At 38.7% G+C, this 13,945-nt stretch overlaps 1 protein-coding gene across 1 annotated transcript in view; it reads right to left on the bottom strand.

Moving 5' to 3' along the window:
- Positions 1 to 2,964: 2,964 nt before the first annotated feature.
- STK31 (serine/threonine kinase 31) overlaps positions 2,965 to 13,945 on the bottom strand; it is a 32,922-nt gene continuing 21,941 nt past the window's right edge. The window contains exons 16-23 of the mRNA XM_010018861.1: positions 13,701 to 13,781; positions 13,255 to 13,380; positions 12,827 to 12,952; positions 12,513 to 12,599; positions 11,518 to 11,667; positions 9,682 to 9,807; positions 7,664 to 7,732; positions 2,965 to 3,176 (exon numbers count right to left, since the gene is read on the bottom strand). Of these exons, the coding sequence (XP_010017163.1) occupies positions 2,994 to 3,176; positions 7,664 to 7,732; positions 9,682 to 9,807; positions 11,518 to 11,667; positions 12,513 to 12,599; positions 12,827 to 12,952; positions 13,255 to 13,380; positions 13,701 to 13,781 (948 nt within the window). The 3' untranslated portion in view covers positions 2,965 to 2,993. The remainder of the gene's footprint in view (positions 3,177 to 7,663; positions 7,733 to 9,681; positions 9,808 to 11,517; positions 11,668 to 12,512; positions 12,600 to 12,826; positions 12,953 to 13,254; positions 13,381 to 13,700; positions 13,782 to 13,945) is intronic.

Genomic DNA, 13,945 nt, shown 5'->3' with positions numbered 1-13,945 from the left:
TGCAACATGAACACTGGCTAAAAACAGCCTTCAAAAGAGGTTGTCATTGCTTTTGTGGAATCATCATTTCTATGGTTACCTTAAATTAGGACAAGGAAGAAAAGTTGTTGTGGAACAGATCTGCATTTCCCAACAGCCGACTTGAACTTTAAACAAAGTCCTAGATGGGGGAGGAAGGTTTTTCAAATAAAACCACTTCCAATTCCAGCAGCCTCCACCTGCACCTCCTGATACTGAGGTCAACAGACTTTTACTTTGGAGTATTCACCCAGCTTCCATCACAGCAGCTGGACCATAAGGAGAAAAATCTTTACTATGAGGGTGATGAGGCACTGGCACAGGTTGCCCAGAGAAGTTGTGTCTGCCCCATCCCTGGCAGTGCTCAAGGCCAGGCTGGATGGGACTTAGATTTGGTGGAAGTTGTCCCTGTCCATGGCAGAGGGGTTAGAACTAGATGATCTCTAAGGTCCCTTCCAACCCAAACCATTCAATGATTCTATAATGACCAAAGCATCTTCAATTTGCTCCAAAGGAATTCTCCACGTTATTCTCCTGGGTTTTCTCCTGAGGTAGACAGTCAAACCTGTAAAATGAATGTGAGATGCATGTACACAAAGAAACCCTCTGAGTTGTGGTGGCTCTACACATTTACACTGTATGTGACTTACACGGCACAAGGCTTTTTGCATGTTTGTTCAGTGTTTCAGCTTGTAGGACTTGCACAGCTTGCAATTTACCAATCACAGTTGATGTAAACAGCATAAAAATTTGAAGTGTGCTAATTACCACTTAAAATCCTTCCACTGAACCTCAGCACACTGAAAAGACTATCTACTGGGTACATAACTCTTACAGTCTCCTTAAAGTTTTGCTCCTGTGTGTGCTCTACTCCTGCCTTGGCAGAGCAAGGTGAGAAAGCAGGCAGCAGCTTAACCCACCACAGGGTACATAAGGCAACCGTATTAAGAACTTCCATTTCACAGATTTTCAGATTCCAGTAATACCACCACAGACTGCCCTTGAGAGTAACAGAGAACCCTTATAACCAGAGTGAGGACTTGGAACAGAAGAAAAGCTCTCAAGAAGCTGGTCAGAAAGAGAAGCTGAAGCTACGCATAGAGGACTTAGACTTCAGCTTTGGCAGGATAGCTGTGCAACATGACCCAGAACCAACCTATTTTCTTAAGGCCTCTGGCAAGTAGGCAACAAAACCAAAACCAGAACTACAAAACTACCATAGAAAAAATTGAAGTACAAACAGAACTGGTTACACTAAGACTGTAATCAATATTTAATTCCAATGGAAAGGCTGTCTTGTACCCTGACACTCACAGGTACCAAAAGTTTTCAGAAGTTTCATTGCTGGGTTCCACATGTAAAATTGTGTTCCTTAAGGTTGAAGAGATTTTGAAGAGACTGCCAGTTTTTAAGTCAAGCATACACAGACTTCTGGTTTCAGAAAACCAAGAATGTTACCAATTTGGGGATTTAAGAAGTACACTTTCAGTTGCAGGAAAACTGGGCAAAAATTTATTCTAATATATATGACACAACAGGACACAAACCGTCAGGTTAGTCTTCTAACCTGTATTCAGTGTTTAACATTCATTAAAACCAAAGCTAGTCTTTTAATTTATTTAGAAAACATCTCAAAATTGCTAAACTGTTTCTTTTCATTGACAAACCCAAGCTGCTTTTCTTCTGTGATTTCTGTAATGAAAACATTTATCGCACTAACCAAAAATTCCACATTAAAAAATACTTTTAACAAAGGTTATGCTAGCATTGGTTATTACAGAAATTAAAAAAAATCATTATCATTCAATGAAAAAAGGATGACACATCCTAAATGCTGTTCCATATAAAAAACCTAACTGATTTAAGGGTAGAAAACCAAGTCTACTATCAGAGGTGGACCTGCCAAGGTGGTATCTTCTATCCACTCTGGACTGTATTATTGTAGCTGAGGGCTCCTCAATTCCCCTGGTGCTGCTTCTTGCTCATTACATACTGCATTTCTGCAGTCTTCACCTGACAACATGCAGCTTCAAACACTCCTCTACAAAATACTAGTATGCAAACAGTGCTGTCCAAGAGCAACACCCAGAGGCTAAACAGACTGCTACAGCAACTCTGAACATTTTGACCTGTTCGTTTCTGAGAAGAAATGAAAACCTTCACAAAGAAAAACAATTTCCTGTAAAATAAAGAGATGACAAAACTCTTTCAATGGTAACATTAACAGCAAAGTGTTGCAGGCAAACAAACCTGCTCATGAAAAATCACACCTTTACAGCTATTGCAAACAACATTTAAGTCCATATAATATACACACACACTTACGTAGAGCAAATAAGCAGTAGTTTTTGCGAAGGTATGTGTATAGCATTTTGGGTGGCAGCAGCATTGCAAAGGAACAACTACGATGATGCCTGCTCTGTAGAAAGCCAACTGCATTTTACAAATGCAGAAAGACAGAAAAGAAGCAGGCTGCTCATCATTTCCTCTACCAGTTGTCAGAGCAGTACTTTCTTTTTCTCCTTAAATACTGAAGGCAGTTGCTGTAGGAACAACTTATCCATGCAATAATAAAAAACTTCCAGCAAACAGATAATTCCCTAGAGCACCTTTAGGATAAACATGTTATCTGGAATCACAGCAGGAAGACTACTAAAGCTTCATCTTCAAGATCTCTGGCATCTAATGCGACTATTCTCTGTAAATTTAAAGCCTAGCCTAACAAAGAAAAAGGCTGAGTACTAAGAATACGAATCGGTAACACCATACTTACACCCCTGAACACTTATTTAGAACAAAAGAAAACGCAGTGAAGATTGTATAATCACAAAACATGACTGCATCTACCAAGCATTTTATATTTTCAGATGAGGACAATGATTTCAAAACCAAACAAAACCAGAAGTCTCAATCAAGCACCTGATGGCAAAGTTCCTCATCTATTCAGTAGGGTTTGCTCCACTCTCCTCAGTTAATCACTTCTTTTTTTTATTTGTCTTCTCAGAATCATGCTCTTCATGTGGCTCATGCTCTTCACCTGCTTGTGGTGAAACTGCAATCTCATCAACTACAAGGAAGCAATCATCCCTCAGCACCTGCTCAGCTGTCAGTCTGTTACAGCAGAGCAAATTCAGGAGCAGAGATTTAACTTTATCATCCTACAAGCAAGAGAGAGAGAAGGATTCAATCAGTAAGCAAAACAAACTTAATTACAAATAACAACCAAGTATTTGATGAACACATCTTCTAAGTTCTTAGGACCAAAAGCCCTTACAAAAGGTTGTACCATAGCATTCCAAGTGGTCAGCAACACTTGACAGTCATAGTGCTCATTAACAACATAATAAAAGCCAGTGTTCAGCACCAGGTCTGTCAACCTGGTGGCAAGAGATTTAACAGAAGAGCATGAGTTACTACATTTTAAAATACCAATGGACTGAACCAATATAAATCAGAAAAATACTGAAGTTTGTCTTGTAACTGAGAAGGAACAAAACAGGTACTGTTCCCCTTCTACAACTTCATTTTTTAACTTCTGCCATATTGCTTTCTCTCTCTTCAAGACCACACAAAAAAAAGTAAACTAACGTAAAATAAACTAAAGTAATGGGCTATAAGTCAACAGTAGCTGTCCTGCTATTAACCCATCACTTACATACAGGCTCTTTGGATTTATCAGAAGGGATTATGTACCTATATGCTTAGCACATTAACAGTGCCAGACTCCATACATAAAACATAACACAGCTGCTACCCATACGTATAAACATCAGCTGTTGAGGGAGGAAGAGCACACTCTGGATTTGGACAAGGGGACTGCAAGAAAGACAATCCCCAAGGCTGCTCTAGAGATCTTGATTACCAAAACTCATGGGAACAGAATCTTTCCATAAAAAGGCTTGCTTGTACACAGTCTCCAAGCCAGTAACACCTCTGACCAGGGTCAATAAAGCACAAGATGCCTGTACACCTCACCTATCCCTGTTTCACCCAGATGGAGGAATCATTGTTATGCAAAGGAATGTACACAAGTAGTCAAAAACTTGAAAGAAACACACTGACTGTTTCCAACTCTTCCTTTAATTATCAGAGTGACTTTGGAGAATTAGCCACTTCCCAAATAATGTGAAGTCTGGGTGAAAAGGTAAGATTTGAAAACTGTTGATCTTACAGGCATAAAGGATTGTTAAATACTTATAAAATACTTTAAACGCTTGAAGAAAAACCTCTAGCAAAGAAGATCCAAACATGCGCGATGAAACTGAGGAGCGAACCAAGACTACACCCTTCCTCTACAAAATTTAAACTGAAGAAAAGTCTGGGCATTTGAAAAGCTTGAAAAACTTTGTACTTGTACATTTGCATTTCATGATACTATCAAATGCCTGTCAACAACCAATATCCCCTTCACACCATTTTCTCTCACAAGGGAAACTTGAAACATGATTCTACAAGGAACACTGCCATAGGACAACATTTCATCATGCTTACTCCATTTCACTGTGTTGCTCTTATTTACTTTTTTTTTCTCCCCTAAATACACAAAACTGGATGCTGAAATGCACTGAACACTGAAGCTTGGCACAGCTAAACAAGTGGCTACGAGATCTTATCTCTAGACTCTGCTTTCCTCAACAGTTACCTTACATTAATACCCGTTTCAAAGCTTACTGTTATTTTCCTATGGCAATTTTACACTTGCTGGAAACGACAGAAATTTTACTAGTTGCAATTGTGCTATTCCTCTGGGCAGGAGGCTGATATGGAAGGGAAATTACCAGCCTGTCAAGAGCCTGCAGATGGGCACGGAGATTAATTCTGAATAAGCTGATTATAGATAAAGCACTTAAAAGCAAAACAGATTTTCCCCAAGAACTGGGACAAGGATTAACAGCCTGGGGTCTAGAAGATTTCTCAAGAAACAGCTGAAAGATATTTACTAGTATTACATTTCTTAGTAAAACTCTCGTGTATGTTCCTGTGCACAGCAGGCAGCACAGACTGCTTTCAGCAAACTTTGGTAGCTGGTATACGTGCGAGCACACACACCAGGATGAATCCTTAACTGCCAACAATGATATACTGATTATGATTGTATCACCTGACAAGGGCAAAATTAAACACTGCTTCTTTTCATCAGGGGAAAAAAAGTCAAAGAAACTTGCTCTTATTAAAAGCTGTAAACTTAATTAATCTCTGCAAAGAACAATAATGGCTAAATTCATTAATTGTCCTTGAGATAAAGCAGCTCTTTAAACTTCAGAAGATACCTACTAAAGGAGAACACAGAAGTATAATACCCTGAAACTGGCCATTTAAGCTTTCATTTGCATACTTCAGACCTTATTTGTAGAACATTATCATAGCAGAAATTTTATGGAAAAAGGAGTGAGCCGACTCCTAGTTTTAATGTCCCAAGAAATCTTTTCTACTTCCTTGAACAATTAAGTTTTCCTTATGCTTGAGAGAAAGTGAGAGGTTTCAGTATCTAAGGATTACTGTGCATTATCCTGAATGATGCACTGGACAGACAGTTCTACACAAGTTTTGTGAAATGTATTTAAAATCCCCTAGTCAGCCCTAGTGGTGAATCATGAAGTACTTAATTAAGAAACCAAGCAACTATATAATGAGCAACAAGAAACACTATTCAGAGGATCACCTCCCTGCTCAAATGCTGCGTGTTTTATTATTTTATTTTCCATGGTAGTGTCACACTGGAAATGATTTTGCAGAGGGATTTAGTAGACAGTCCTGTGCTTTATCAGTAATGCTTTCATCTCTGGAGAACACTGCTGAAAAGAAGTTATTACAAGACATACTGTAGAGGATAATAGTCATCTAATAAAACAACATATTTACAGTACTGTGTTATGCAGTAATACACAAGCTACCCTGTCGGGACACTGGAACCCCTACAGCTGTGTTAGTCTGTACTGTATCATGACACTTTCTTAAACTAAATACAGTTAAGCAGGACACATTATGCTCATAATGAATACAGCTTAAGTAATTTAGCCCCATGCTTCAACAGTTACCTCTGCAAACCAGGCAAATCATTATTACACAAGCATAACCAATAAAGAGGGATTTATTATTTGGGTTTCTTTTTCCCTTGACACAACAACCTGAACTTATGTGACCAACAGCAATTCCACTGCTTTGTTTTCTACTTTTCCATTTAAAGCATTTTTCTACTTTTCTGGAAAATATGGGATTAACCTCTAAAACTTCTCTGTGTTCCTTAGAAAATTCTAACCATAACCTAAGGTTTCACTTAAAAGCTAAACAGCCACCTGCTTGCAGGTTATTTAGTAAGAGTGTAAGGCTTAATTTAAGGAGTTTCATGGCCTTCTCAGATCTAGATAAAGCAGTCAGCTCTCATTTAAAGTAAGATCAACAGAATAAGCATATGAGAAGTAGTCCATACAGATTTTAAAAAAAAAAAAAAAAAACCAAAACCAAGGGCAATCCTCTCAAGGGAGATGGGAGAGATAGAGGACAAGAACAAAGCAGTCAGTAACTAGACAGCAGAAGTACAGTAAAAAGTATGAAGTGGAAACTAGTCTACAAAAGCTAATGATTTCAAAAAGGTCCATAAACCTCCCAGTGTATGTCTTTAAACTAGACATGGTGGCATGTCTTTTGTTATTCCAACTTTTGTAAGGAGGAAAAGGAATTGTCTGTAGCAAAGGCAGAAGAGGTTGAAAGCAGGCAAGAAAAAAGGTTTTAACTCCTGGCCAGAAGGCTGAAAGCTTATGGGAGAGTTACACAAGAAAATAAACCCAAGGAAAAACGAGTGCTCAGGTAACTAAGACACGCAGAGAGAAGGCCATGAAATTATTTGCTTAACATCCAAGAGATAGGTAAGTGAAGAACCAACTTGAAAGTTGGAGACCCAAGCTGGGAAACATGAAGACACACAAGCTCTCCTCATTATTCTCAAAGACTCACTGAGACAGTGGGCAAGGATAACCTTCAAAAAAGGGACTGAAAACAGAGTTGAAGGTGACAACAGTAGCTGGCATACAACAGATGGAGAGCATTTGAGAATAGAAAGAATGAACGAAGCAACACAAATTCCTATCATGCAGAGTCCACTTAGACCTGTGCATTTGTTTCAGAAGCACAGGGAAGTTTAACAAACAAAAAAACCCCAACACCACAAAACCAAAACCAAACTGAAGAAGAATCGATACACTTTTACAACTGCATTTATGTGATCAAAGTGAAATGTGGCTGGTTTATTAATGCTCAAGCATTGTGCAACCACTATGTCAAAGACAGGTGAACAAAGACAACTTCCCCGACTTCAGAAAAGATAGGTTCCTAATTGAAATACCTCCTTTGAGGCTGAATCATAATCACTTATTCCCGAAGCCTGTAACTTGGTGTCATTCATTTAATAGTTATCTGCAAAGAAGCTGTTCCTCATGAGGTCAGAGGTCAGTATTAAGAAATCTTTGGGGTTTTCTATCTTCCCAAACATCATTTTATTTGTGCATGCTATTTTGAATTATCCAGACAGTCCATTAAGAGTATTTTCTCAACCCAGCACTTAAAATTAAATGTTTGACTTTTTAAAAACTATTAACCACCTCTGAACAAGAGCAGTCTAATCTTCCTCATCTGACAACTAACATACCATGAAAACCACTTCCAACTCAGGTGTTCCATCTTCTTTTATCCCAAACTCCTGGTTTTGAACGCAGAGCTGTAAATGAAAAGATACATAAGGCATAACTCTGGTGGGGTTTTTTCCCCAGTTAGTTTAACAAAACCAAACATCACTCGAGGAGATTCCAGGTTTCAAGTGACAATGGATTGTTACAGGAAAATGGCAGGAAAAGGCTTTTGTCTTAATTTAACAGTAGAGTAAAACATACAAGGAGATCAAGTTCACCTTACACAGAAACAAGGGGAAAACAGTTTCAGAAGAAACTTTTAGAGGTCAAAAGAAATAGACTTTTAAAAACATGACTCAAATTCCATGCTCAAGCTGGATGAATTATATAATCCTCTTTAAGAAATGCTACGGGGTAAGTGCACTCTAACAGACAAATGTGAACCCTGTACCCATCAACAAAGCAAGATTTCCCCAGTGCTTACTATTGCTAAGAACCATGCCAGAGCACAGCACTTTTCAAAACCCTGCCTGCAGGTTAAGCTGAAAATTCCTCTATTCTGAACAATTACATAGACAGCAAAAGGAAGCATGTGTTTAGTCAGTGCTGGGCTCTTGTGACACAGATCAGCAGAGAATTCTGAAAACCACCATCTCCATTTTAGAAGCAGCACTGCTGTATAATGAGAGAGAATACAATTTCAGATGCACAACATGACACTGGCAACTGTTGAACATAATACTAACACCTGAGCTAGAATCTTCCATCAAATGACATCAATGACAAGTCTGAGCTGAAGATTAGTTACATGTGGATTAATCTGAAATTCAGCTGGCAAACTTGGGATGAGGTTTCAGAATAATGACAATGGTGCGGCATCCCAAATATTCTCTTCAAAAGGAACCAGCCATTTGTAAAACTTCATTTCTTTTTTACACACTTCTACTTGTAAAAAACTTTTTTTTAGAGCAGATGAAAATCCGAATAGTTCTGAAATTGTCTAACTAAACCTTACCACATTAATAAATTATAAACATCTATGATACTAAGCTACGCTTTAGTTTATCCATTTCATTTCAAAAAATATTTAATTATAAGCAACTGCTTCCTAAATCAGGAATAAAACCTAATGAAGAGCGACTTTTACACGAACCAGCTTCGTCTTGTCAGCACAGGTACCTGGCAGTGGCTACCAACTTGCAGTTTACATCTCTGTCAGGAAGTGCTTTTAAGATGCTAGAGCACAGAAGTGATTACTGAAGCCATCACTGTGGAGCTGATGGAACTGCCAACATTTCCCAGGAAGACCCCCATGAACCTGGAGCTCCAACTGGTACTCACTCAGTGAACCAGTTCCAATATACCAAGTGCTCATGCAAAAATCACTGCCTGGGAACATCAGCACCTGCTGGGCAACTTATGGCTTTTCAAGTCTGGGATATTGGAAGCTTTCCTATTCACAACACATGGTACTGACACCCTGAGTTGGGGAGGCAGCAATACAGTGCCAGAAGACAAAAAAGATATGGAGGAGATATTATACAACATACCAGCTAACACAGGAAAGTAGATTGCTTTCTCCACCCTGGCATAACATGCACTAAGAAACAAAACAGCTATCTAAGCACTGCAGCCAGCAACAAAACATATGGTAGTCCCACCCTTACCTTCGTCTTCCCTCTATTTTGATTTAGGTAATTCCTCAGGGGCAAGGTCACAAAAAAAGAAGAAAAAAAGGCTCACAAGGAATGAACAGGAAGTGCAATAAGCACTGACAATCCACAGCATAAGGAACAGAAGCATAATTTTTGTTCACATTTATATTACTATACAAATTACATTTATATTTACAGAAAATGCAGTCTTCTGCCCATAATCGTAATTCCCAGTTGTTCCAGACTTACTACTCAGTTGAAAACATGAACACTTATTTTGCCAAAATAGTTCAAAGCCGGAGTTGGAGACAACATTTATTGTTCTTCATAAGCCTGTACAGTTCCATAATATTACTAGAAACTCCCCACAAGCTATCACATACCCAGAACAGAAGGCAGCCATAAGCATACATGTCAGAGGCTGGAGAAGCTGGTTGTCCCATTTTCAGTTCAGGAGAAATTAAGCTCAAGGTACTGACAACCATAGTGTTTGCAGCAGCACGCTGTTCCTACGGGGAAAAAAAATTGTAGCTGTGATTTCAAGCAAGACTGACCGCACACTGAAGCGGATGTATTTCTCTCTCCCTTTTCATTTGTCAGCCAACTTTACCACAGGTCTGTGCTGACTCAGACTGAACTGTAAAGTCCTTCTTTACTGATAAAGTGGTCTGTAAAGATAATGTCACATATCTATATCTGTAACAGAAGAATAGGGATGGCAGATTTTACTCCATACTAGAACTATTAAAGCTCATAAGGTGGTAAAAAACACAGATTAGAAAACTTCTTGAATTAGGGGGAAAAAAAGAAAAAACCAAACCACCCATGAATCTTAAAAAGCATTCAGTTCTGAAGTTCAGTTCTGCCAGCCTTCCTATTTTTTCTTCTCTGCCCTTCTGGTCTTTACCTGAAACTAGCTGCTTCCTCCCTTCTGGTTTCCAGCATATTTCAGAACTATCTACTGTTAACATAAAAAGCTAGACACTGAGTGACTAGACTCTCTGACAGCAGCCAGCACCAGCTGCAGCTAGCCTGGAGAAGACTAGTCTCCAGATTGCCAAAAGTACTCAGAAACACATCAGTTACCAGCTCCACTCCTGCATTTGTGATCATGCAGGAAGTACAAGCACTGAGCAGTACTGGCATCCCTATAAGAGAAGGCACAAACTGGATCCGGGCTGTGAACCATCGATCAGTGCTCTATCACACATGAGCTGCTCTTTTCAGCACAGCCCACACCTGTAGAGTGGGGTAAAGAGAAGGATAGTCTTCCTCAGCTCCTGTGATATTCACAATGACACCATCTGTACTGAGTACAACCTTGCAGAAAACTCAGCTGTCAAATACTTCTTAAGCACCTCTCTTTAGCACTTTGAAAACTGAAATTTATTTCAAGGGAAGCACACCCTGCTGTCCAAACAGTTGACACTTCATGAAATTAACAGATAATACATCTCCAAAGCACAGATAAGGGTTCTCAATGAAACTTCTATATTATGCTTATTGACATATTATTATATTACCATTTAAAGAATTAAATAAGCATGAAGCAGACCCCTGGCATAAAAATGTTTTAGCTCAAACAACTTCAGTTTAGAAAGTCAAAAGGTGACTACAGAACAGATACCATTCTTAGAGACTTTGCTATGTAAACACGATGAATAGTTGGAAAACAGGTTGTGTTCTTAAAGAATATTACATATTCTCCAAGAACAGCTATGAAATTCTTTACTACAGAAACTGAGGACTAAATCACAAGTACTTGTATATAAATACAGGTATATGTAGGCAACATATAAAATCCTGTTAATTACCAAATACCACAACAGATTAAAACACATACTAGAACCCCACTACCCATCAAACAGAAAGGCAAACACTTCATCTGAGCTTGACTAGCCCCTCTCCAAACACAAGCTTACTCTCACCTCTGATGATACCAATTATCATTAAATATACAAGACATCAACAAACAACTACTGCAACTTCTCTTTTTTGTTCCACTGTTAACCAGAGCCCACTCAGTAATTCTTTCTTCCCCTCCAAGATTAGACTGTGTTTACAAAAGATTTCAACAAGACTTCAACCTTACTAAAAGTATGAAACAGGAGTCTCACTGCTAAGCACAATGTTTATCAGGGGATCTTTTAAACTGCAGACACAGTTGTCTGTTTGGATATGTAATTCTGACTAAAAGTCACTAAATGATTTTTTTTTACCTCTGATTTTGTGAAATCAAAGTCTCCAACGATTCCTTGTTTTCGATCCACAGCAAAAACATTATTTCCATTCAGAGATCCATGTACTATATTAGCTCCATGCAATGTGTGTAGACCTTTGGCCACTCCTTTCATCACTTTTAATGACTCCTTATCATTTGAGTGTTTATTGCAAAGACAGATAGAAAAATTAAATACAGTAATAAGTTTTTATCCAGAATTAATTTTTTTAAAAGGTTTGTACACATTCAGAGTTCATTCCAATTCCATTTTATGAAGTATGGATTAATTCCCATTAAGACTATCATGACTTGCAGAGCCAGGAAGGCTGCAGACATGACACCACCAAAAATACATGCAACTTGGATCTTTGCAAGTAGGTCCAAGTCAGCAAACAGAAACTTCAAGTCAGCAAAGAGAACTAGAGAAAAGACTCTACTGCTTCTTTGAGAAGGGATGACTATCCAGACTACCTATAGACTGTGTGGGGAGGAGGTAAAGGGAAGAAAGGGGAATGAAAGAGGGGGATGATTTACAAACACACACACACGAGTCGTCTAAAACTTCCATACAGAAATGCCTGCCCCTGAACATAGAATCACAGATTATCTCAAGTTGGAAGGGACCCATAAGTATCATCAAGCCCAACTTCCTGCTCCTCACAGGACCACCTAACACTAAGAGTGTCGTCCAGATGCTCCTTGGTGCTGTAGGGAGCCTGTTCAATTCTGGTACTTTTAAAACATACTAGTAACACAGCTAAGGCATTCATTTAAATAAAAGAAAAAAGTATATCCAAGCAGAATCTCTTTGAGAAAGTTATAAACTACTGCCTGACCAGATGCTAAGAATGCCAGTCAAGCTATCCTCTGCAACCTTCAGCCACCAAAGTATGGACCCTGGTAAAACACCATCAGCATCATAAGATACAGCACAAGAAGAGTTCAGTTCAAAAACATGTAAAATAAACTGTTGAGTTTAAGTAGTTTACTTACTTCTAAAGTTAAAGGTGTATCAGCCTGTAAAGCTCCCAGACTTGCTCCTGGGTAGTATGGGACCATTAAATATACTAAAGGATCAGACTTTAACAACAAAAAAGAAAAGGAAAAATAAATTGCTTCAAATATCAAGTATATTGGGAAGTTTAATATGCATATTATGTTTACTAAGTAAACAGTTTATCTATACTCAGAAAAGAAATATTTTTTCTGATTCCATGCTCCACCTTAAAATATATTAAAGCTTTAAGGTCCAACTGCAAGTCTTCCAGCTTAAATCAGAAAATCAAGATCACCGATTTGAATCTTGCCTTGCAGAAAAGAAGGAACAACAGTTGTAATAATCCAGATCTCTCTTTCTGTTGATTCCAAGCTCTGTGATACTTGGCAACATTTTCTATGACTTTGGCTTCTGAGCTTACATCTACGGAGTAGCCCTTAAAACCAGAAAAGATACCAAACTGTTACTCTTAATGCCTGTGACATTATTGCATTCATTTATTCCATTTTAATTAAAGAAATGCATATTGTTAGGTGCCATCAAATAACTTCCTCTTTTACTTGACACAAAACTCAATTCTGACTGTCATAGGCTATTCCTGTATTTTCTTGTTAGTGCTTAGAAATTCTGTACCCACAAAAGGTACATGAAAGGAACAGCAGAGGTTATTCACAATCAGCATGTTAATAAGCCAAGGCCTCACCTACAGCACCAATTGAAAGCCAGTGGCAACATTACCTTTAAAAGAACCTTCTGGCCCCAGATTTCTGAACACACTAATGGTCGCTTTGTGCTCAGCGCCTTCATGGGCTCAGCATCCAAAAGATCTCGCTCCAGGCTGCATGTCAGGAGTCCGCTGGAGTTCTGAAGCAAATGCACACATAAATATCCAGGGTAATAGCTGGTAAAATTCAGAGGCTTCATCTACCTCTCCTCTTTCTCAATCAAATTAACAAAACAAAAGAGCTGGAACATGTTAAAAAGTTACAGGATCTGTTACCAAGAGGCTGGCCATGATGAGGCAGCTAATGAAATACATTCCTTGAACATCTCCCAAAAGGGGAGAAAGAGGAAGACTACAACAGACAATGCTCAGGATGTTTGTCCCCCAAATGGACAGAGACTATGCAGGGCCTTGATAGTGCCCAAGACAGTAACTGAGAGTGCATTCAATTTTTGCTTACCATATAGTTTAGAATTCCTGCTTCTGGATAAAGAAGTGGTAACTCAGGGAACCATTTCTGTACCAAACATGTAAGCTTCTCCTAAACGAAGGAAACAAGGCCACAGCTTCAGGTCACTTGTTTCTGACATATATAAATATACACTGACACCTGCAACATATACCCAGCACATTCACATGTACACTGACAATAACTATACCTCCTTCAACACCACCAAGGTATCAGATTTTTTAGATGTCTGAGGA

The sequence above is a fragment of the Nestor notabilis genome, unplaced genomic scaffold, assembly GCF_000696875.1.
Source record: "Nestor notabilis isolate BGI_N333 unplaced genomic scaffold, ASM69687v1 scaffold897, whole genome shotgun sequence".
Lineage (NCBI taxonomy): Eukaryota > Metazoa > Chordata > Aves > Psittaciformes > Psittacidae > Nestor > Nestor notabilis.
This window is presented reverse-complemented; position numbering and strand designations above follow the sequence as displayed.